The sequence below is a fragment of the Xiphophorus maculatus genome, chromosome 18 (assembly GCF_002775205.1).
Source record: "Xiphophorus maculatus strain JP 163 A chromosome 18, X_maculatus-5.0-male, whole genome shotgun sequence".
In the NCBI taxonomy this organism is placed as follows: domain Eukaryota; kingdom Metazoa; phylum Chordata; class Actinopteri; order Cyprinodontiformes; family Poeciliidae; genus Xiphophorus; species Xiphophorus maculatus.
In genome coordinates this window covers 1,332,494-1,352,764 of record NC_036460.1, presented here as the reverse complement: position 1 = coordinate 1,352,764, position 20,271 = coordinate 1,332,494, and the positions used below count along the sequence as shown (strand labels likewise).

Below are 20,271 nucleotides of genomic sequence, written 5' to 3'. Positions count from 1 at the left end.
CATTATGTTGGCAAGGAGGACTGAAAATTGAAATCTGTGTCTCAGCTACATCACACAGCGACTGGTCCGGTCGCCATCTTGGTCCCGACCCTCTTGTTTTTTGTTTTTTATTTTATTCCTTAGTGACGCGCTGACTCACACCGGAAGCTGTTTGACAGGAAACTGTTCAACCAATCGCAATGACAGTTTTTAAATTTTGTTTAATTGATTAGTAAACATAAAAAAACAGATCAAAACACAGTTTGCTAAGCTCTTAGAAAGACATTTAACAGCTGATTAAAATGAAATGTTAAGATTAACAGTAAATACAATAAAATGATGAAAAAGACACCTAAAGCAATGCACTTAAAACTAATGAATCAAAAACAATTACAATATTTAAAAATGAGTGCAATTCTGGCTCATCTTCAGCCAATTCTTAAGCCTTGAAACAAACTTTTTAATGTCAGTTAAAAACGTCTGCTAATAGAGACGTTTGTCTGTCCAGAACAAATCCTGTTAAATTATGTTTTACTGTAACTATTTCTGTCCTGGTTCTGGCTCAAAAACTATTAAACTGTCTAAGCTCACAATACAATCTGTCTCCTTTATTGTGTTGGGGATAAAAGAGGACAACAAATATTGCTAAATATTTGGTTAGCAAACAAAGCATTTAACTTGCAAACTAAATATCTAGCTTGTCAACTAAACATTGACCTTATTGTCTAAATATTTGGTTTGTAGCAAATTAATTATCTTAACTAAACATTTATTTTTCTAATCAAATAGTTAATGAACTAAGCATTTAGTTTCATAGCTAAATGTTTACTTTGCCAACAAGCTAAATGCTTAAGTTTGTTCAAGCTAAATGTTTAGCTAACTGAGCTAAATCTTTCATTTGGAGCCAAAATCTTTTGTGCTGTGGATAAAAGCGGACAGGTGTTGAGTGGCTGCCCTGGTGGAGAAACGCCAGCATCAGATGTCTACTGTGATGCTGGATCCCGACTCGATTTGATAAAAATCAACAACAGAACCAGATTGTCATCTCCTGGTCTCTGTGTGTGAAGCTGCATGGAGGCAACCAGCTCCTTTAACGCCTGAAATGCAGAGACAGAGAGACGACCAAGATCCTGAAACGGTGCCTGATATTTTTATTACAAACATGTTCAGGTGTTGGCATCGAACTCTCAAAGATCTTCAGAATCCCAGGAATCGGTTTTATTATGACGGCTGTAAAATATGAAAGGTAATTTTTGATTACAGGAAGTAAAACATAAAAAAAAAAAATTATGGTATAATTGGCGTGAATCCCTGAAATACCTGCTGCAGGAAGTTCAGGATGTGTTTCTGAAGACCTGGGTCAGGTAGAACCGAACCGTCTCAAGTAGAACCGAACCGTCTCAGGTAGAACTGTCTCAGGTAGAACCGTCTCAGGTAGAACCGAACCGTCTCAGGTAGAACCGTCTCAGGTAGAACCGTCTCTGTTGTTCTGCTTTGTACCGACAGCACAGGCGGTTACTGGATCACCCGACGGTTGGAGCAGCCTGTTCATACCTGAAGAACAGCAAAGAAAACGTCTGAAAGCTAACTATATACGATTATTCAATCTTATTGAATAAGATCCAATATTGATCTTATCGAATAAGATCAATATCTTATTAAATATCTTAAATGATATCCAGTGATCTTATTCATCAAAAATTGCATTTGTGTATGTAACGAACCTGAACGAGTCAGGTCGTTCAGGTTCTGGTTCTGCTCAGGTCGGATTCCTCTCAGTCACAGGATGTTCAGATGTTCTGGATCGTTTCTGGGATTTACCTTTAAAATCTGAATTATAACTGATTGTTATAACTTTAATTTATTTCTGCTGAGAAATAAAAAATATTAAAATGAGGGAAAATCCAGGTTTTAATTTCTCTGCAGACGGTTTATCAGGGGAGCCCAAAGTGGCCCCTGAGGGCCGGCATCCTGCGTGTTTTAGTTTCTCCCTGGTTTAATGCACCTGGATCCAAAGATGGATCATTAGAGGTCTAAGAAGAACTTTGACCTGCTGAGACGGTTGTTACTAAAACCAGGGAGAGAATTAAACATCCAGGATCCGGGCCCTCAGGGACCCACTTTGGGCTCCACTGGTTTAATTTGTTCTGCTGTTGTTGAGCCTCGTGATCGTCGTTTCACATCTCCGGTCGTTTTCTCTTCTCGCTCCCATCTGACCTACTTTCCAGTACAAACACTGCTGGGCCCCTGATCCGGCGGGCCCCTGATTCGACCAGCCCCTGATCCGACCGGGCCCCTGCTCGTATCTAATCCCTCCACCGCAGAAGAAAGCATTCCAATGCAGAACTGGACAACATGGCCGACAAATTTACGGGACTAAATTCTTTGCTTTGATGTTTTCCCAGGTTTCCCCAAAATGAAACTTTGCAAAAGTTTTCACACCCCTCGAACTTTTTCACGGTTTGTAAAAGAATCGGTTCCAACAGTTTGTACAAATAATCGGACCACAGATTCTCAGTTATTAGGTCTGGACTTTGACTAGGCTTTGACCAGAACTCGTCGCTCTTCCAGTCGTCCCACTTGGACGTCTTTACTGGTTTATAATTAATTATTTACTAATTCCCAGGCTGACGGTGAAACGCTGGATCCCAGGAAACGTGCAGAAAATGCAGCGTTGCAGCTGGACCTTCGATCTCTGAACAGAACCATGTCCAGATGACAGATTGATCACTTTAACTCTGCTTTAAAGCTCCATCACAGAGAAGCTGGCCCACAGCATCATGCAGCCTCCACCTAACTCTGCTTAACTTTGAACTGAGCAGAGTTTTCATGTTAGAACCAGCACAACTTATAAAATGTAACTTATAAAGAGACTTTTCTGGTTCAAGATGTACCGGCAGAAACACAGTAAAGAGATAATTAACAGAAACGTTTTCCTCCCTGTGGTTCCTGAACGGACCTGTGATTGATTAACTTCTGCTTCACTTCGAGTCATGAAAGTCACCATCATCTAACTCAGCATCAAACTGACAAGTTGGTTGAATCATATGGAGCTAAATTGGGGCCAGTAAGAATGTCGGATTTAAACAAAAAAAAAACTAAATAAGTGTGGAAAATAAAAAAAGTTTTGACACTGAAAAATAATTTGTAAATGGAAATGTTTATTTTTTATTTTTTTAACAATTTTGAAACAGAAAAAAAAAGTTTTAATACTTGAGGGGGGTGGGGCTAATTTTCAGATTCACAGTTCAGTACTTTTTTTTTTTTTTTTTTGCACAAACTTTCTGGCCCCAATTTTGCTCCATAGAATCCCCCAAACCCTGTGCATCAGTTTGTCCTCGGACTGGATTTTATCAACGCAGGTTTTACTGAGACAGTCTGTTGGTCCGTCTTGTTTCTTGCTCAGACGCCGCCCGTGCTGAAGGTGGCGCCGTCACGTCTTCTGTTTGTGTCTGCAGCAGTGTGGAGCGCACTCACTGGATGATCACCTGCTGGAGGCGGAGTCAGCCCAACTGGGTCATATTGTAACCAGGACTCCACTCTGAGGACAAGATGTCTGCCGGTGCAGGCTCCGCCCCCCGGCGCCATCCATGGATCTGGTAAAAAAGCAGCGCGAGACGAAATGATTCATGTTCAGAGTTTAACTTCCAGAAATGGGATCAGATTTTACATTTCTGAAGTCAAACATTGGACTGTTCTGTCTCTGTTTGTGTGGACTGTAGCCATGGTAACAGGCTCTGTCTCGTCTCACCTGTGTCTCCTCTCCTACAGGTGTTTCCTGGCTCTGATCACAGCTCCTCCAGGAGGTCAAGGGGTGAGTCCAACTTTCTGTTCCAAGAGTTAGACAAGACTGCATCCAACCATTCGACCATCCAACAATTGAGCAAGCGTAGCATATACAGGATGAACAGATGGATGGATGGGTTGTTTCATGTTGGATGATCCTCATTATGTCCCCCATGTGGTTGCCATGGTGACATTTCTCCTCCTCAGACCTGCAGAGCGGCTCAGACTCATTTTCTGCGGTTTATTTGTGGCGGAACTGAAGCTGAAGGTTTCATAGAAATGTGAACCGTATCCATGGAAACAACCGAGTGTTGCACAGGGCCAGGCGTTCCTCCTGGATCACACACGGGTCCTCCATCTTTCTGCATGATTAACTGACTAGAAGATGGAAACTAACAAGGGAAGACGAACATTTGCAGATTAGATTCATTTTGTAAGCAGCAGCCAGTTAGATGCATAGAGCCAATCGGTGGGATGAGGACGGAGGGCTGGTGCTGGTCAGCGGTTACTGGGCCCAGATCGGGGCACAGTCGGGACATTAGAGCGGTGATGGAGGATGACTGGGTGGAGGGAGGATGGTGTTCTCTGAACAAAGTCATGACAGCAGATAAAGCGATAGCATTCCTGCCAATAACCATGCCTCACTGATAACCTCGTTTACACAACGCTGCAGGAATGCGGCTGCTACACAAACACTGCTGCATGCGAGGAAACTCACCGTCTGGGGCCCACAGAGAAAAAGAAAACACAGTCAGGACATCAACAGGCACAGTGAGTGTGGGACATATGAGCAGGGACAGCCCAGATTAGCTCCTCTCTGTCTGATGTTGTTTTATTACAAGCAGGAATCGGGACAGAAAGTCACGCTTGAGACGGACTCTGTGGGCCAGAACATTGGGTTCAGTCAGAACAGCTACAGGAGACCTTTGGATGGAAAAGTCCTATGATCCTATCGCTCCAAAACAAACCGTCCATCGCTGCCCTGCAGTGAGAAGGTTCTGAGTTCGAATCCCGGCCTGCTGTTTCTGCGTTCAGGACGGGTTCTCACCCGGTACTCCGGCTTCCTCCCGCAGTCTGAAAACACGACTGTTGAGTTATCTGGTCTGGGCCGGGCTGGGGACCCATCCAGAGCGGACCCCGCCTCTCGCCCAAGAACCACTGGAAATAAGCACCCGGCCCCTCGGACCCTGAAGGGACGTCTGGATGTATTAGGCTTATAGGGAACCAGATTCAGCGCTAGCAAGAGTACAAACTACAGGTTTAGCTAAGAAAAGGCAGCTGTGCTAACACTAAAACGCCAATCATAAACATTAGCTTAGTGAAAGCTAATGCTAATGTGCAACACTCACGTTATTTACTGGAAACAATGCAAATGCGCATACAAATAAGTAGAAGCTAATGCTAACGTGCTATACCAATATGGCATTTAGTGGAAGCTACAATAAGGTGTTAAATTCAGCCATGTTGTCACAAGAAAAAACATGAAGAGTCTCTCAAAACAAATTATGTGTATTTTGTACATATATTTAATAACTCTCAATAAAGTTTCTTCAAAAAAAAGAGAACATAAGAGGAAACAATACTTTCTTTCCACACTTCAAAATAAGAGCATGAATATAAACATCTAACTACTTGAAGAATTTTAAGTATCAATAACCAAAACTTTATTCTCTCTTCACTGCAGCAGAACCTTTATTGCAAATATCGAAGTTGTTATAATACAACGGAGTATTACACATTGTGCCGCTCTTAGTTTAGTTTTCTCTTTAAACCTGGTTTTATTATGTCCATATTTATAATTCTTTCACCTTTTGAATGATTGTATTTTCCTCCAGAGAGCCGCCTCGGTCTTATCAAAGCCTCAGCAGAAGCTAGCGGTGCTGTCATATGTTTAGTCTGTAAACGGCCCACGTGAGCTGCCGTTCTTTCTCCGCCAGTTGATTTGGATCAGAGGAACATCTGTCCTCATTCACCATTTTTTTTGCTGAAAGAGTTAGAAAAAATAGAGCGCGATTGTCTACGACTGATCTGATCAAAAACCCATCAGCTGTCTGCTTCCTAAGAGAATGGGGAAAATCTTTTTGTTGTTTACATTCTTTCTGTGGAACAAGAAACACCAGAACGAAAACATGAGGACAAACTGCTGCCTGCCCGACGTGTTCGCACCGAGTCAGAGCTTTTAAACTCACCAAAAACAAAATGCCAAGGTGCAGAGAGTCACTTCAAACAGGCGCGTTGAAGGAAACTTACAGGTAGAGGAACCAGAACCCAGCAAAGAACCGATGAAAAACCAGGAGCTTAAATACTGAGGGAAGGGAAACAAGAAGGGAACCGGAGGAGATAATTAGAAATGATGAGGAACAGCTGTGGCAGGGAGACCGCAGGAAAACTGGGATTAACACAGACAGAGCAAAATAATAAGAAATTTATAAGAATACAAAAATAAACGAAGACGAGACATACAGTTTATTACCTAATATGAAAATATGCTACTAATAATAAAACCAGATAAATTAACTGAGTACAGCAGGATAAATGTAAAATAAATAAACATAGCAAAAAGGAAATGATCACAAGAGAAAACTGAGATTTTAAAAGGAGCGGCTAAAGCAAAGGAGGTGGATTAGCAGATTCAGGGCAAAATTTCACAATAAGAGCCTCAAACATTTGAATTTGAAATGATCTCTGGTTTCCAGCTGAAGACCTGAAGCTGTGCGTTGACTCTAGATCTATAAATCTAGATCTGTAACTCTAGATTGTTCCTCTTTAATAACTTCAGTTTCTGTTCAGCTGGAAAAAGTTTTGGCATATCCACACATTTCCCGTTTCTCAGCATCTGCTCAGTGTTTGGATGGGGTGAAAGGTCACCTGGTGACATCATAACGTTGAGCTGTGTGTCATCGTTATGCTAACAAAGCTAGCGGCAGCATGCAGGTGCTGAGTAGGAGGCATCCTGGGATTGAACCTTGGGGAACTCCACATGTGACTTTGCTTTAATGAGAAGTTTCCTACTGACCCAAGCGAATCCCTGCTCTGTGGGTCAGACTGGAACCGGTCCAGTTCTGGATCCGATCCAGCTCTCCAGTTGTCTTCAGACCACGTTTTCTTCTGGTTTTCCATGAATTTTCCATCATGGATCACCACATTCTGCACAACGCCCTGCTGCATGACAGAAGCGGGCCGCGTTTCAGGTTGACCTCCACCTGGAACGAAGCTGCACTGCTGGACACGATAAGACAGGACAGCAGGAAGAACAAAACGAAATGACAAAACTCTTCTGGATTTAATGGTGTAGGAAGTAGAACCTGAACTACAACCAGACAAAACGAAGCAGAAGTTAAAGATTCGTGAATCATGTTGAATCCTCATCATCTTGACTTCCTGTCCTCTCCTGGTTTCCAGGGCGACCTGATGGAGCCGTGTGGCGGGCGGGACTGCACCACCTGCCAGTGTTTACCTGCCAAAGGAGCCAGGGTGAGTCCTGATCCGGCCAATCACAGCGGTCCGTTTTATATTCCAGTTACTGGAGCGGCGACGCGTTTACTGGCAGTTCGGAAAACAGGAACACGGAGCGGCTCACAGCTGCTGGACCGGCAGAGTCGGACAGGAACCAGGGGCTAAGTTAGAGGACAGCAGATTGAACACACACACACACACACTTCCATCACATCAGAGGACTTAATTAACAACATGTAGCTCCAGGTTCACTACAGGTTCAAATCGCAGCCTGGAGTCTCCGTACGAGCGTGGCGTCTCTCTGGATACTCCAGCTTCCTTCCTCAGAAACCTGCTGGGTTAACTGGGTAACTGGCTGCTGTCTCCGACTGGCTGTATACAAGGTTTTGTTCTGCCTCTCTGACTGGTGTCCAGTGGCTCCTGGATTTAAAATTACAGCTCAAAAGATTAAAATATCACAAAGAAATTAAATATTTTTGGTGACACAAACATTATTGAAACATTTCAAAACTTTGTCTTGTCATTTTTATGATTCCTGTTTACAGAGAATAAAACATAAAAATCAGTTCCTCAGAAAATTACAATATTGTGAAAAACTCTTAGCAATTTTATAGAAAGTTGAGTGGACAGAAAAAGTGTGGTAGGAACAGGGAGAATCTGTTCAAAAATCTGAGGGATCTTCACCGGACTGAACTGGGCTGGAATAAGAACATCTGGACCCCTATGCCCAGACGGGTCCAGAACCTGGGACACAGGAGAGAACCAGAACCAGAACCAGAACCGGGCAGTTGCTCAGAGGTCCAAACTTCAGATGAAAGTAAAGTTTTATCTGGACCTCAAGGTCTCAGAGTCTGATGGGACTAAACCAGAACCACGGTGCTGCATCTGATGTTTTCTCAGTCAGTGATAATCTGGGTCACCAGCTGGTTCTGGTTCTGGTCCACAGTCAGCCCAGCCATTGACCAGAACATTTTAGAGTCCTTCAGTTTTCCTTCTGCTGGCCAGATTCATGGAGATGTTGAGTTCATTTCCAGCAGGACTTGGTTCTGACCCAAAGAGGTACCAGAATCTAAAGACCAGAGAGGTTCTGGGCTTGATGGGCCAGGAAACAGGCCTGACCAGAACCTTATAGGGAACCTATTGCAGATTAGCATGGGAAAGATGAGAGAAGCCAAATTGGATGAAATATTCAGAACCATCAAAATTATGAGAAATAAATAAAATATTTACTCCATGTCTTCTGGATCTTATTTATTCCAGTTTCAATAAAAATACTGAAGTTTTTTCTCCATATTTTGGTTTGTGGCCCTGCATCCTGCTACGACCCCATAAGGATGCGTGGAACCAGGCGTCCCCACAATGTACCGAAAACAAGAACAGTCCGCAGCCAATGAGACAACAGACAGAGCGTCACATGACTGTTCACTTCCTGCTGTCAGCTGACGAGTAAACAACAGCAAAAACAGGACATCCAGGTCCTAAGCAACCCACTGTGAGTGGCTCAGGGTGGCGCTGCGTGCGCATGTGTGTGTGTGTGTATGTGTGTGTGTATGTGTGTTCAGCTGGGGGCAGCAGACAGGCGGGGGGTTTGTGATTTGACGTTTGTCTCTGTGATTTCACAACCAAATGACTTCAGATAAAGGAGGGCGGACTAGCAGAGATCACAGCTGTCACATCCCATCACACACACGCACACATACACACACGCACACACACACACCCCGACACACAAACACAGACATCCGCTCAAAGCCCTTTCACACACCTCGGATCTCTGGTCAGACGAACCGAGCTGCATCAGTAAACGCTTCTCCCACTGTCAGGCATGATGGTGGAAGCATCATGATGAGGCTCTAACGTAACTGATGGTGTTAATGGTTGCTGTGGTAACCATGGTAACATAGGGATTTGCAGCATTTTCTTTGGTTCTGTTTTGAAAACCTTATCCATCCAAACTCAGTTGAAGCCACACTGCTGCTTTTTCAATTTCCGCCTTTTAAAATGGGGCTTCCCGAAATTTTCAAAATAAGAGATTTTTTTCCGTACTTACCTTTTCTGCTTTTAAAGTTCATAAAAGACATTTTGAACGGGACATTCAGGTTCTTCAGCCGTCAGACTGGAGAAAAGAGTTTTTCTATCTGCTTATCTTTCCAGAGTTTCTCTGATCATTCCTGAAGCTTCTTCATAAATGTGGACTGTGGACGCTGACATTAGCGTTAGCTGCTGCATGTTTAGCATTGAGATGCTAGCATAGCTTCACTGATAGGCTAACTCATTTTAACTTAAACACAACAATAATCTTTTCCAACCAGATCATTTAGAAGCAGAAGTGAACCTCAGAGGGAAAAGTGAAGACGCTTCATCTCTGCTGTTAGCGGACGCAGCTGTGCGTCAGATTTACAGGCGTACCAGAAACACACAAACAAAGGTTCCCACTCTCAACGTTTTCATATAAAAATAGAATATTTGATTTATTGTGCAGCAATTACTTTTGGACGCTGGTAAGTCTTTCCTGGTAAGAAAAAGCAGCCAGCAGTGGAGGAGCTGTAGACGAGCCCAGTGTTGTGATGTAAACTGACCTGTGGTCAGTAAACACCTGATCCAGGCGATAGCAGCAGACTCTTCTGCTGAACATTGAGTTGCATTAATAATGCAGGCAGCTCAGGTCAACCGTTTCCCCGGGCTCACCTCCTCTGCGACTCGGTCTCAACACGCTCATGATGGTAGTTTTTGTTTTCCGTTTGAAGCCTCATTACCGAGCAGATATTCCTGCTGCACGGCTCCTCCTGAACTTCTCACCTGCAACCGCAGAACCATGAGGCGAGCTTTCAAAACGGCCACAAATGCTTTGGCATTTCTGCCACTTGCGGAAGTATTTTGTAGAGTCGAAACGATTGTGTTGAATCGATAATTGAAATAATAGTCAACTAATAATCGATTAATCTGCCAATCAGCAGTTAAGATAAACTATATGTATGTGCACATTTTGCATTTAAGATAAAAAAGCTTTTCTCTGCTCTACCCAGAACTCTTTTCGTGCCAGTTTTGGCTTCAACTGGTTCAGAATCTGTAAAAAAATAATAAAAAATCTGCCGTTTGCATCCATTTATTACACAATCCAGAAAATAATCTCCAGATCAGAACTACCCTGTATTGATGTTCAGTCCAGCAGAAATGGCAGAACGTTTTACAGTTTCTGGCTGCAGATTAACCCTTTGGTATGAAGCGGTTACTAAATGACTCATTTTTTGTATTTTTTTTTTGAAAGAAACTGAATTATTTGCATCTTTAAATGTGTTTCTAACATTGTAGAAGACTTATACAAAATATCTGCATGATCTCAAGAATTTTTTTAAATCCAATTAATTCTCACAATAATTGATAGAATAATCAATTTACTAAAATAATAATTGATAAAATAGTTGCAGCCCTAAAATTTTGATTTGCTGGATGTGATTTCATCTTTTTCATCCAATAAAAACTCAGTTTAGACACAAACCAAAAGTCTGTGGCATTACATTGTGAAAACAGTTGTGTGCACATAAAAAAACGAACTTTACGTGTGAAAGACACATCAAATGTTCTGTGTCTTTTGGCCCTTTTGGCCTTCCATACATGAGGGCAGGCGAGCCAGAGCGGAGATGTTTTAGTCAAACGCCTGTGAGATTTAAACACAAACGCCACAAGTTATTGTTTGCTTACATAGATATATGTGCTCAGAATAATCTCACTTCCAGCAAATAGGAGGGAAAGTGAAGGTGTTAAAACGCCCACAGCCCTCATGGAGGTTCAGCTGCAGATCAAACCGGGACATGGCTGCTACTTTCAGGACAAACATATTTACAAGCCTGCCTCAAAAACACTGAATGACATGAAAAATTAAATGTTTGGTCCCTCTGTCCAGAAAGTGGAGCTGCTGAGCTCTTGTTTGGGTTTGGTTTCTTCTTGGAGGTTTTTGGACGCGATGAAAGAAAATCTCCTCAGAACTCAGTCAAAATAAAACTTCAATCTCTTTAGGATCAGAAAGAATCATCTTTGTTTTCATCTTCTCTGCATTCATCAGTCTCTGGATCTAAAGCATTTTCCTTTCAGATATAGTTTGTTTTCTAGAATCAACAGCATTTTACTCATTTTGGATCATTTATTTGATTATAAAAATTATTTATAGTGTTTATTTTTTCCACATTTCATTATGTTTCAGCCTTTTTACAATTTCATACTTACATTAATGTGATTTTTCTATGTCTAATAAATTTGCAAAAGTTTGAACTTTTTTCCACGTTGTCATAATGAAATATTTGCATGTAGAGTTTTTAGATTAATTTAATGCAGTTTTGAAAAAAGCTGGACTTCTGGCCTGTAATTCTGCTGCAGGTTCAACAACATGCCTTGATTTGGGGATTAAAATGATTCAGAAAGTATCTATAAATGTGTCTCACATAAAGGGAAAAATGGTTTTAGTTTGCATCATTTTAATAAATAATAGCTTATCCTTTCTTTTTCTACCATAATATATATATATATATATATATATATATATATTTTATGAGAAACTGCAGTCTGTTTGTTAATTTTAGTTTAATTTCTATCAATTTTACAGAATAATAATCCTGCATGTATAATGTGAGAAAACTGCTCAGTCTAACCAGCTGTGCTGAATTTGATTCGAAATTCAAACTTTTTATCATTAAATATGTTTTTATTGACATTTTTTTATTTTAGATTTTATTTTGATCTCAGATCTGCAGGTTACCGTCTGAGCTGAACTGCTGTTCTCAGTTTGTATTTGGTTTGATTTGTGTGACACTGCCCCCATGTGGTCAGATGATGTCATTGCAGGTTTGGCTCACTGGACTCTGCTGGTTCTGTCTGTGCGAACAGAACCAGCTGATCACAGTTGAAATGTGGGTTCATGTTCTGGCTTTCTGTCCCGGTTGGGTCAGTTTTGGCTCTAACATCATTTCTTGGCACCAAATTGAATGTTTTTAGTCGTGGACCAGGTTCTGTTGGTTTCATTGTTCTGTCAGATGTTTAAATCCGTTGTCTGCCAGACGAGTCATTTCAAATGTCGCACAGTAAACATTCACATCGGTCTGTTCTGTATGCGACACCGAAATGATGAGAGTCTGAAGGACGAGATTAGAAAATATCAATACTTGTAGGACAGATTACTGAGGGGAACGCAAGGACTTTAAAAGAATGAAAGATACATGGGAGGAAATGGCTTGGAATGGGTAAGAATTAGGAACTGATTCTTACTCAGCTGCGTGGAATTATGGGAAATGAAGGAATTTGTCTTGTAGGAAGTAGGAGCAAGGTTGCATCTAAAACCGGCTGGACGGTAACTCTCCAGCACCGGGGCTGGAGGCCGCTGGTTTAGGGTGTTCAACGTTTTGCTTGGTGATGGGTCACTGTGTTGTATCAGGCGTTGAAGCTTCTAATAGTTTTATGTTCTGCAGGGTTTCCCAGGTCCTCTTGGTCCGCAGGGGCCTCGGGGGCCTGCAGGCTTCCCGGGCGGACAGGGACTTCCAGGGCAGAAGGGCGGCAGAGGAGCCGAGGGGCCGATGGGAGGTCATGGGGTAAAAGGAGATGCTGTGAGTAAACAACCGTTCTAACTGTAAAAGCAGAAAACCTAAATAACATTCCTGAAGTCCAACATGGTGAACGTCTGTTTCTGTGGGTTCAGGGCCCCATCGGTCTGCAGGGTTTTCCGGGATTGGACGGAGTCCCGGTAAGAGTCTTCGCCTCCTGTCGGCATCCCACAGCCGCTGGAGCGCAGAATCCTTCAGCTTCTTTTGGTTGGTGTTTGTTCAGGGCCTCCCCGGCCCGGCTGGAGGGCCTGGTCATCCAGGTCTGGACGGATGCAACGGAACCAGAGGAAACCAGGGGTATCCGGGGCTTCCAGGAGAACAAGGCCCTAATGGAGAACCGGTAAAAAGCATTGGCTGATTGTCACTGTTTGACGCCATGTGGAGGTGAAAGAATCTCACATCCTGCGAGATCCTTTGCAGGGTTTTACCGGTCCGAAGGGACTTAAAGGAGAGCCATCGGCCAACTTCATCCAGTACCCCGGAGCTCCTGTAAGTACAGCTGACCTGCAGCGTCATGTTCTGGTACGTTCAGCCCGCCTGACCGCAGTGTTTGGGTCCAACAGGGCGACGCCGGGCCCAGCGGACTGCTGGGTCTGCCGGTGAGTTGGCCTGAAAGCAGCCGAGTGCGTCACATTGTTCTGCTTTTGCTTCAGGTTTCTCTCTCTGCCTGCAGGGGGAAGATGGTCTGCCGGGGCCGACCGGACCCGCGGGGCCAACCGGATCAGATGGACCCACTGTGAGTCACTCCACTTCATTTCAGCTCACTGCAGCTAAACTCAGTTGGAAACATGCAATTCAGTTCAGTCCACCTTAAATCAATTTATTTCCATTCAGGTACGTTTTATTAACTTTTAATGAAATACCTTCAGTTGATTTCAGTTCAGATGTTTTTTTGTTCATTACAAAAAGTGAATTTCACACAATTGTAGTTCACTTCTGTTCAGTTTGACTCGTAGTTCAGTTCAACACAGTTTGGATCAATTCAGTGAATTTTAGTTTGGTTCCCTGGGGAGTAAATGAATGTTTGAACTGATGTGTATTTGTCTCCTCAGGGCTCTCCTGGTTCCCCCGGACCCAGGGGCCCGCCTGTGAGTCACAACCTGGCAGCTTTAATTCATTTGATCATTTTAGGATCTACAGCAGTTTTAACTCTTTTTACAGTTTATATTATCTTTTTATTGTGATTTTGAAGCAGTAAAACTGTTTACAGCTCTCTGTCCTCCAGTCAGTTATTGATTATCGATCGATTATTTCTCCAGCTGGATGTTCTGATGTCGGCTTATGTTTTTGTTTTAGGGTCAAAAAGGTCGATTACTGCCGGGACCGAAAGGAGAGAAGGTACAGAGACTGTTTACAGAGTTAATGTAGCGCCACCTAGTGGTACATCCACCAGACCACGCCCCAGAAATATGACATCACACTGGCCACGCCCCCTTCACATCACAGCCCTCTTACTCCACTCTTCTGACTGTGGCTCAGCAGGTAAAGTTGTTGTCTTGCAGTCAGAAGGTTGAAGGTTCGATTTCCTCCTGCCACAGGCCAATGTGCCCCTGAAGACTCTCACCTGCTTCAGGCAGTCAAAATGACTGCAGCAGCTCCAGACATATTCAGTCCATCTACCATTGACCACGCTCCCTTTGGCCACGCCCCCAAAAACCATGTCAGTCTGATCACCCAATTAAATATTTATCATTGGCCACGCCCCATCATTAACATCCATTCTTCTGGCCACGCCCCCTTTGACCCAGCCCTTACTGTCTGGGCCCCTCAGTTACTCACAGAATAACATGTTGAGGACATGAACATGGCCGACCTTCCTCAGGCCTTGTAATGCCCCCTGTAGGTCAGTCAGTGCATTACTTCACTGTGGCTCTTTACTGGGAGCCAGCTGAGCTCTGCTGCAGCTCTGTGGTCTTCTGACCTGCATTAACCAAACTTTTTCCCTTTCCTGTGTGACCCACAGGGAGACCAGGGCCCCCAGGGGCCTCCAGGGCCCTTCGAGTACATTGACGTTCCAGAGGACTTGTACATCAAAGGGGAGAAGGTCAGAGGACATTTAGTCTTCCTTTGCTTTATTTTCTCGTGTTTCTGTTGGTTTTAAATGTTCAGTATATTTTTATATATAAATATTTCTAAAGTTTTAAATATTTTGTTCTCATCGTCGGGTTCCCGTGTCAGGTTAGAAAACTGGAGTCTCAGTTCTAGTTAAACATCCTATTGCTGGATTTTCATTGAATTTCTCTTTAATGGTCGGATGTGATAAAAAAATTATTGAGTTAATTCCAGGGTCTGAAATTAATTAATCATATTTTAATCAGCAACATTTAACATTTTTGCTGCTAAATGATTGACTACACTCACCGGCCACTTTATTAGGTACACCCGTCCAGCTGCTCATTAACGCAAATGTTGAATCAGTCAATCACATGACAGCAACTCGCTGCGTTCCTTCATGTAGACACGACCGAGACGATCCGCTGCAGTTCAAATTGAGCATCAGAACGGAGAAGAAAGGAGGTTAAAGTGACTCTGAACCAGACGGGCTGGTCTGAGTATTTCAGAAACTGCTGATCTACTGGGATTATCACCCACAACCACCTCTAGGGTTCACAGAGAACGGTCCGAAAAAGACAGTATCCAGTGAGCGGCAGTTCTGTGTGCATAAATGTCTTGTTGAGGTCAGAGGTCAGAGAAGAATGGACTGGTTTGAGCTTATAGAACCACCCATTACAACCGAGGTCTGCAGAAGAGCATCTCTGAATGCACAACACATCGAACCCAGAAGACTGCCGTTGCCCTCCTGCAACGCCTGTCAGGTAGCAGCAGGAAACTGACAGGCTCAAGATTGGAAAAACGTTGGTCTGATGAGTCTCGATTTCTGCTGCGACATTCGGATGGTCGGGTCAGAATTTGGCGTCCACAACATGAAAGCCTGGATCCATCCTGTCTGGTATCAACGGTTCAGGCTGGTGGTGGTGTGGGGGATATTTTCCTGGCCCACTGAGCACCATGTCAATGCCACGATGCTCTACTGTTGCTGATCACATCCATCACTTTATGACCACAGTGTACCATCTTCTGGTACACTCCAGCAGGATAACTAGCCAATCATCTCAGACTGGTTTCTTGAACAATGAGTTCACTGAACTCAAATGGCCTTCACAGTCACCAGATCTCAATAGAAACCTTTGGGATGTGGTGGAACGGGAGATTCGCATCATGGATGTGAAGCCGACAAATCTGCAGCAACTGTGTGATGCCATCATGTCAATATGGACCAGACTCTCTGGGGAATGTTTCCAGTACTTTGTTGAATCTCTGCCACCGAGAATTAAGGCAGTTCTGAAGAGAGTCAATCAATCAATCAATCAATCAAATTTTATTTGTATAGCACATTTCAGCAGCAAGGCATTTCAAAGTGCTTTACATCATAACAAACACAGAATCACAATGCAATATAGAATCAATCATTAAGTCAAGTTCCATCATTAAATTTGTAATTGATTACATTTCAAATACAATCCTAAACAGGTGGGTTTTCAGTTGAGATTTAAAAGAAGTCAGTGTTTCAGCTGTTTTACAGTTTTCTGGAAGTTTGTTCCAAATTTGTGGTGCATAGATGCTGAAAGCTGCTTCTCCTTGTTTGGTTCTGGTTCTGGGGATGCAGAGCAGAACCAGAACCAGAACCTGAGAGGTCTGGAAGGTTGATACAACAACAGCAGATCTTTAATGTATTGTGGTGCTAAGCCGTCCAGTGATTTATAAACTAACAACAGTATTTTAAAGTCTATTCTTTGAGCTACAGGGAGCCAGTGGAGGGACTTTAAAACTGGTGTTATGTGCTCTACCTTCCTGGTTTTAGTCAGAACGCCAGCAGCAGCATCTGGATCAGCTGCAGCTGTTTGATTGATTTGTTGGACAGACCTGTGAAGACGCTGTTGCAATAATCAATACGACTGAAGATGAAGGCATGGATGAGTTTCTCTAGATCTGGCTGAGACATTAGTCCTTTAATCCTGAGTCCAACCTGGTACTAGCAAGGTGTACCTAATAAAGTGGCCGGTGAGTGTAAATAGCCGTTTGAGCTCAGCAACAAAGAAAGTTTCTAATCTTCATCCATCAGATTGGAGCAAAGAGTTTCAGGAAGTCCTGATCTTTCATGGAGCTTCTTTAGAAATGTGGATGCTAACATTAGCGCTAGCTGCTACATGTTAGCATTGAGATGCTGTTTTAGGCTAGCATAGCTTCGCTGTTAGGCTAACTTCTTTTAGCACAACTTGCACACAACAGTAGTTGTTCCAGAATCCAATCAGATCATTCAGAAGCAGAAATTAACGCCCAGTGGCCAAAGAGAAGCTGATCTGTACTTTGAAAATGTTGCTAAATAGAAGCTGAAGCAGATTTTCTGTCTGATTATTGAACCTTTGCTCTGGGATTTGTTTTGTTTGTTTTATCCCGTATAAAAAGGTTTGGACATTTTTTAAGGTTGTCCTAAATCAGGTCTGGTTGTTTCTCTCAGGGATCTTCAGGGGAACCAGGACAGCGTGGCGTTCAGGGACTCCAGGTAAGGTAGAATATTTATTAACCTGCTGACTGTTTATTTATTCCATGTTTGAATAAATGATGTTATTCTGATGTTAATGAAGCTAAATATCCCAGAATAAGAGTCATTTTGGATCCTGTAGGGACCACTGGTGTGGGCCGTGATCAGGAAGTTCTGTTCTGGTTTCAGAGTCGGGATGCGCCGCCTGGGATCAAAGGAGAGGCGGGGATCGTTGGATTTCCAGGAGCCAGAGTACGTTTCCTTCGATCCGTTCCAGAAGTTTAGCCTGCTGCGGTTGCTGCATGAGTTTGGTTTTTCTTCCAGGGGGATTCTGGTCGACCCGGTCCGTCCGGACGGAAAGGCCCCCGGGTGAGTCAGAGCAGAAACGCTGGTCCAGTCTGATGGTTCCGGGTCGGGTTAATTAAAGGTGTTTTTGGGTTTTCAGGGGATGGAAGGGAGCCAGGGCCTCCCAGGACTGATAGGTCAAGAAGGTTTTAAGGTCAGTTGGGTTTGTGACCCAGGTTCTGAAACTGAGTCCAGTTAAAGTCTTTATTCTGGAAGAGACAGGGCAGATTTAAAGGACGTATTATTTAAGCTCTTTGTTGTGATATGACTCTTTGTTTCCAGGGCTTTGCTGGTGATCCGGGCCCTGAAGGCCCCCCTCTGATCGATGATATCACTCACATAGGTACGGATCAATACACCAATCAGCCATCGGTCGGTTTGGTTTCTCAACATCCTGTCTTCCAGGCGAGGCCGGGGACCCTGGGTTCCCCGGGAAGAGGGGCCCTCCTGGCGACATGGGGCCAATGGGAACGCTTGGTCCCCCAGGATTCCCAGGATCATCAACACCAGGTTAGTAAAATCATTTAACATTAAACATCAAAGCTGATTATCAATAGGAAAGCATCCAATCAACTATCAGAACCAATCATTGTAGGGTGATGTCATAAAGAGGGATGATGGTGGTCTAGTCAAATCAATGTTACTTTGAGGGCGAGGAGGACTGAAGGTAGCAGGACAGTGTTGGTGTTAGTTACAGTAAATATTCAGGATGTGATGAATATAAACAACAAGGCTGTTAATTATAAAGTTAGTCAAAATGATCAGCAATAATTTTGGTTCTTTAACAAGAGAAAAAATGGCCTTTCAAAATTATATTAATTCATTTGTAGCTGCTAGTCACAATTTCAAACTAAACGTTTGACCAACTAAGTATTTAGGTCCAAAGTAAATATGTAATTAAATTCTTCAATTTGAAGCTAAACGTTTAGATTACCAGCTAAATGTTTATCTCCAAAATAAATATTAAATTAGAAAGCTAAATATTTAGTTTGCAAACTAATATTTTGCTTACAGACTAAATATTTAACCACTAAGTTAAACATTTAGCTAGCAAGACAAATATCCCGCTAGCTAATTGTCTTACCGTGAACTTGTTCAGATTCAGGTGGGATGAGTTTCGTGTCTTAGGTCCATTTTCAGGATCATCTCTGTGTTTCAGGACTTAAAGGTTTTGATGGTCCGAAGGGCCAACCTGGGTACAAAGGGGAGAGAGGAGATCCGGGTCAGACTACGGACGAAGTGGCACACGGAGAACCTGGAAAACCAGGACAGCGGGGACAGCGAGGGCCGAAGGGACAGCAGGGCCTCCCAGGTACCACATCGGCTTCTGGTCCCTGCGGCTCCCAGCGGTCAGTCCTCCATGTTTGGTCTCCGTCTCTGCAGGAACGGTCTGTCTTAAAGGAGACAAAGGAGGCATGGGAGAGCCAGGTGATGGGGGCTTTCCAGGACCGAGAGGTGATGATGGCTTTAGAGGTCAGTGACGATCGTTTGATTTTTTAAAACGCGTCTGAAATGAAAGGAAAACAAGTTCCTGTGAGGAACCAATAAGTGGCAGATTAGCTCTGACTTCATGTTCAGCCGTCGCGTTTCAGGTGATCCTGGTGAATGTCTATGCAAATCTACTGACCTGAAGGGCCCTCCAGGGCTTCCAGGGGCTAACGGGCTCCCAGGGTCAATAGGGCAGCGCGGACCCCCAGGCCCCAAAGGAGAGATGGGTTACTCTGGAGACCCAGGAGCGAAGGGGGCCCAGGTGAGTTTCTAAACAAAAACATGGGAGGAAATCTCAGGTAAGCTCCGACTGAAGCAGCAGGTTTATGTTTTTCCTGCAGGGACCGAGGGGCTTCAGGGGGCCCAACGGCCAGAAAGGACAGAAAGGTTTCACTGTGGCCGGCTTGAAAGGCGAGTTCATCACATTTACAGTTTCTTCCAGTTCATGACCAATTAAATTAAAGCAAATTAAGAGAATGTGAGGAACAGCAGCAGTCTCTGAACTTCCTGTTTCCCTCTGCTGACTGCTGTAGATGTTTACGTTTATTTAAGTTTGATATATCAACAAACTTCTGACCTTTAGGTGATTTTTAAAAATTTTCTTTGAATTATTTTGTTCAAAAAACAAAGTTTAATGTCTATAAAATACTTTAATAACACGTTAAGATGACAAACAGAAACAATAAGGAACCAAAAAAACTGCAAAGTGCAAAAAATGATCAATAAATCATTTTCAAGAAGAGCTGAGAAAATATGACAAAAATCAAATGAAATTTCAAGATGAAATCTGAAACTTAATGACTGAACTCATGACAGCGTTATTGGTCCGATCCTGACTTCAGATCAATATGTGGATCAATCTGCCCACTTCTCACCCGCAAAAACGCAAAATCTGGTTTAGTTTCCAGTGCAAGAAAAGAAAAGAAAACGGAAAAACAAATCACCGTCAGCAAGAAGCAGCAGCAGTTCTGAAAAAGTTCTGTTTTCACTTACTTCACAATCAACAAGCCCTGCGCCGTTACCTAGCAACCCCGGCCAAGCCCAGACGTTGCCTAGCAACCCAGTTCTAATTCCACTTTCAGA

The 20,271-nt window shown here is 43.3% G+C and overlaps 1 protein-coding gene across 4 annotated transcripts in view; it reads left to right on the top strand.

The window, feature by feature from the left end:
- Positions 1 to 20,271, top strand: part of LOC102221335 (collagen alpha-4(IV) chain-like) — a 42,951-nt gene that overhangs the window by 7,237 nt on the left and 15,443 nt on the right. For 3 of the 4 annotated variants that reach the window (XR_002754355.1, XM_023351487.1, XM_023351485.1), the window contains exons 2-23: positions 3,438 to 3,578; positions 3,751 to 3,793; positions 7,168 to 7,239; positions 12,681 to 12,815; positions 12,908 to 12,952; positions 13,036 to 13,152; positions 13,233 to 13,301; positions 13,376 to 13,411; positions 13,486 to 13,548; positions 13,865 to 13,900; positions 14,109 to 14,150; positions 14,776 to 14,856; positions 17,332 to 17,376; positions 17,545 to 17,607; positions 17,680 to 17,724; positions 17,801 to 17,854; positions 17,983 to 18,043; positions 18,106 to 18,210; positions 18,860 to 19,012; positions 19,084 to 19,173; positions 19,293 to 19,450; positions 19,530 to 19,599. Coding sequence is in view for 3 of the 4 variants with exons in the window: in XM_023351487.1 (XP_023207255.1) it covers positions 3,532 to 3,578; positions 3,751 to 3,793; positions 7,168 to 7,239; positions 12,681 to 12,815; positions 12,908 to 12,952; positions 13,036 to 13,152; positions 13,233 to 13,301; positions 13,376 to 13,411; positions 13,486 to 13,548; positions 13,865 to 13,900; positions 14,109 to 14,150; positions 14,776 to 14,856; positions 17,332 to 17,376; positions 17,545 to 17,607; positions 17,680 to 17,724; positions 17,801 to 17,854; positions 17,983 to 18,043; positions 18,106 to 18,210; positions 18,860 to 19,012; positions 19,084 to 19,173; positions 19,293 to 19,450; positions 19,530 to 19,599 (1,630 nt within the window). In the remaining variant the exon portion in view is untranslated. Of the gene's footprint in view, positions 1 to 3,421; positions 3,579 to 3,750; positions 3,794 to 7,167; positions 7,240 to 12,680; positions 12,816 to 12,907; positions 12,953 to 13,035; positions 13,153 to 13,232; positions 13,302 to 13,375; positions 13,412 to 13,485; positions 13,549 to 13,864; positions 13,901 to 14,108; positions 14,151 to 14,775; positions 14,857 to 17,331; positions 17,377 to 17,544; positions 17,608 to 17,679; positions 17,725 to 17,800; positions 17,855 to 17,982; positions 18,044 to 18,105; positions 18,211 to 18,859; positions 19,013 to 19,083; positions 19,174 to 19,292; positions 19,451 to 19,529; positions 19,600 to 20,271 lie in introns of those variants that run through there. The other variant, XM_023351486.1, reaches the window with a different exon arrangement.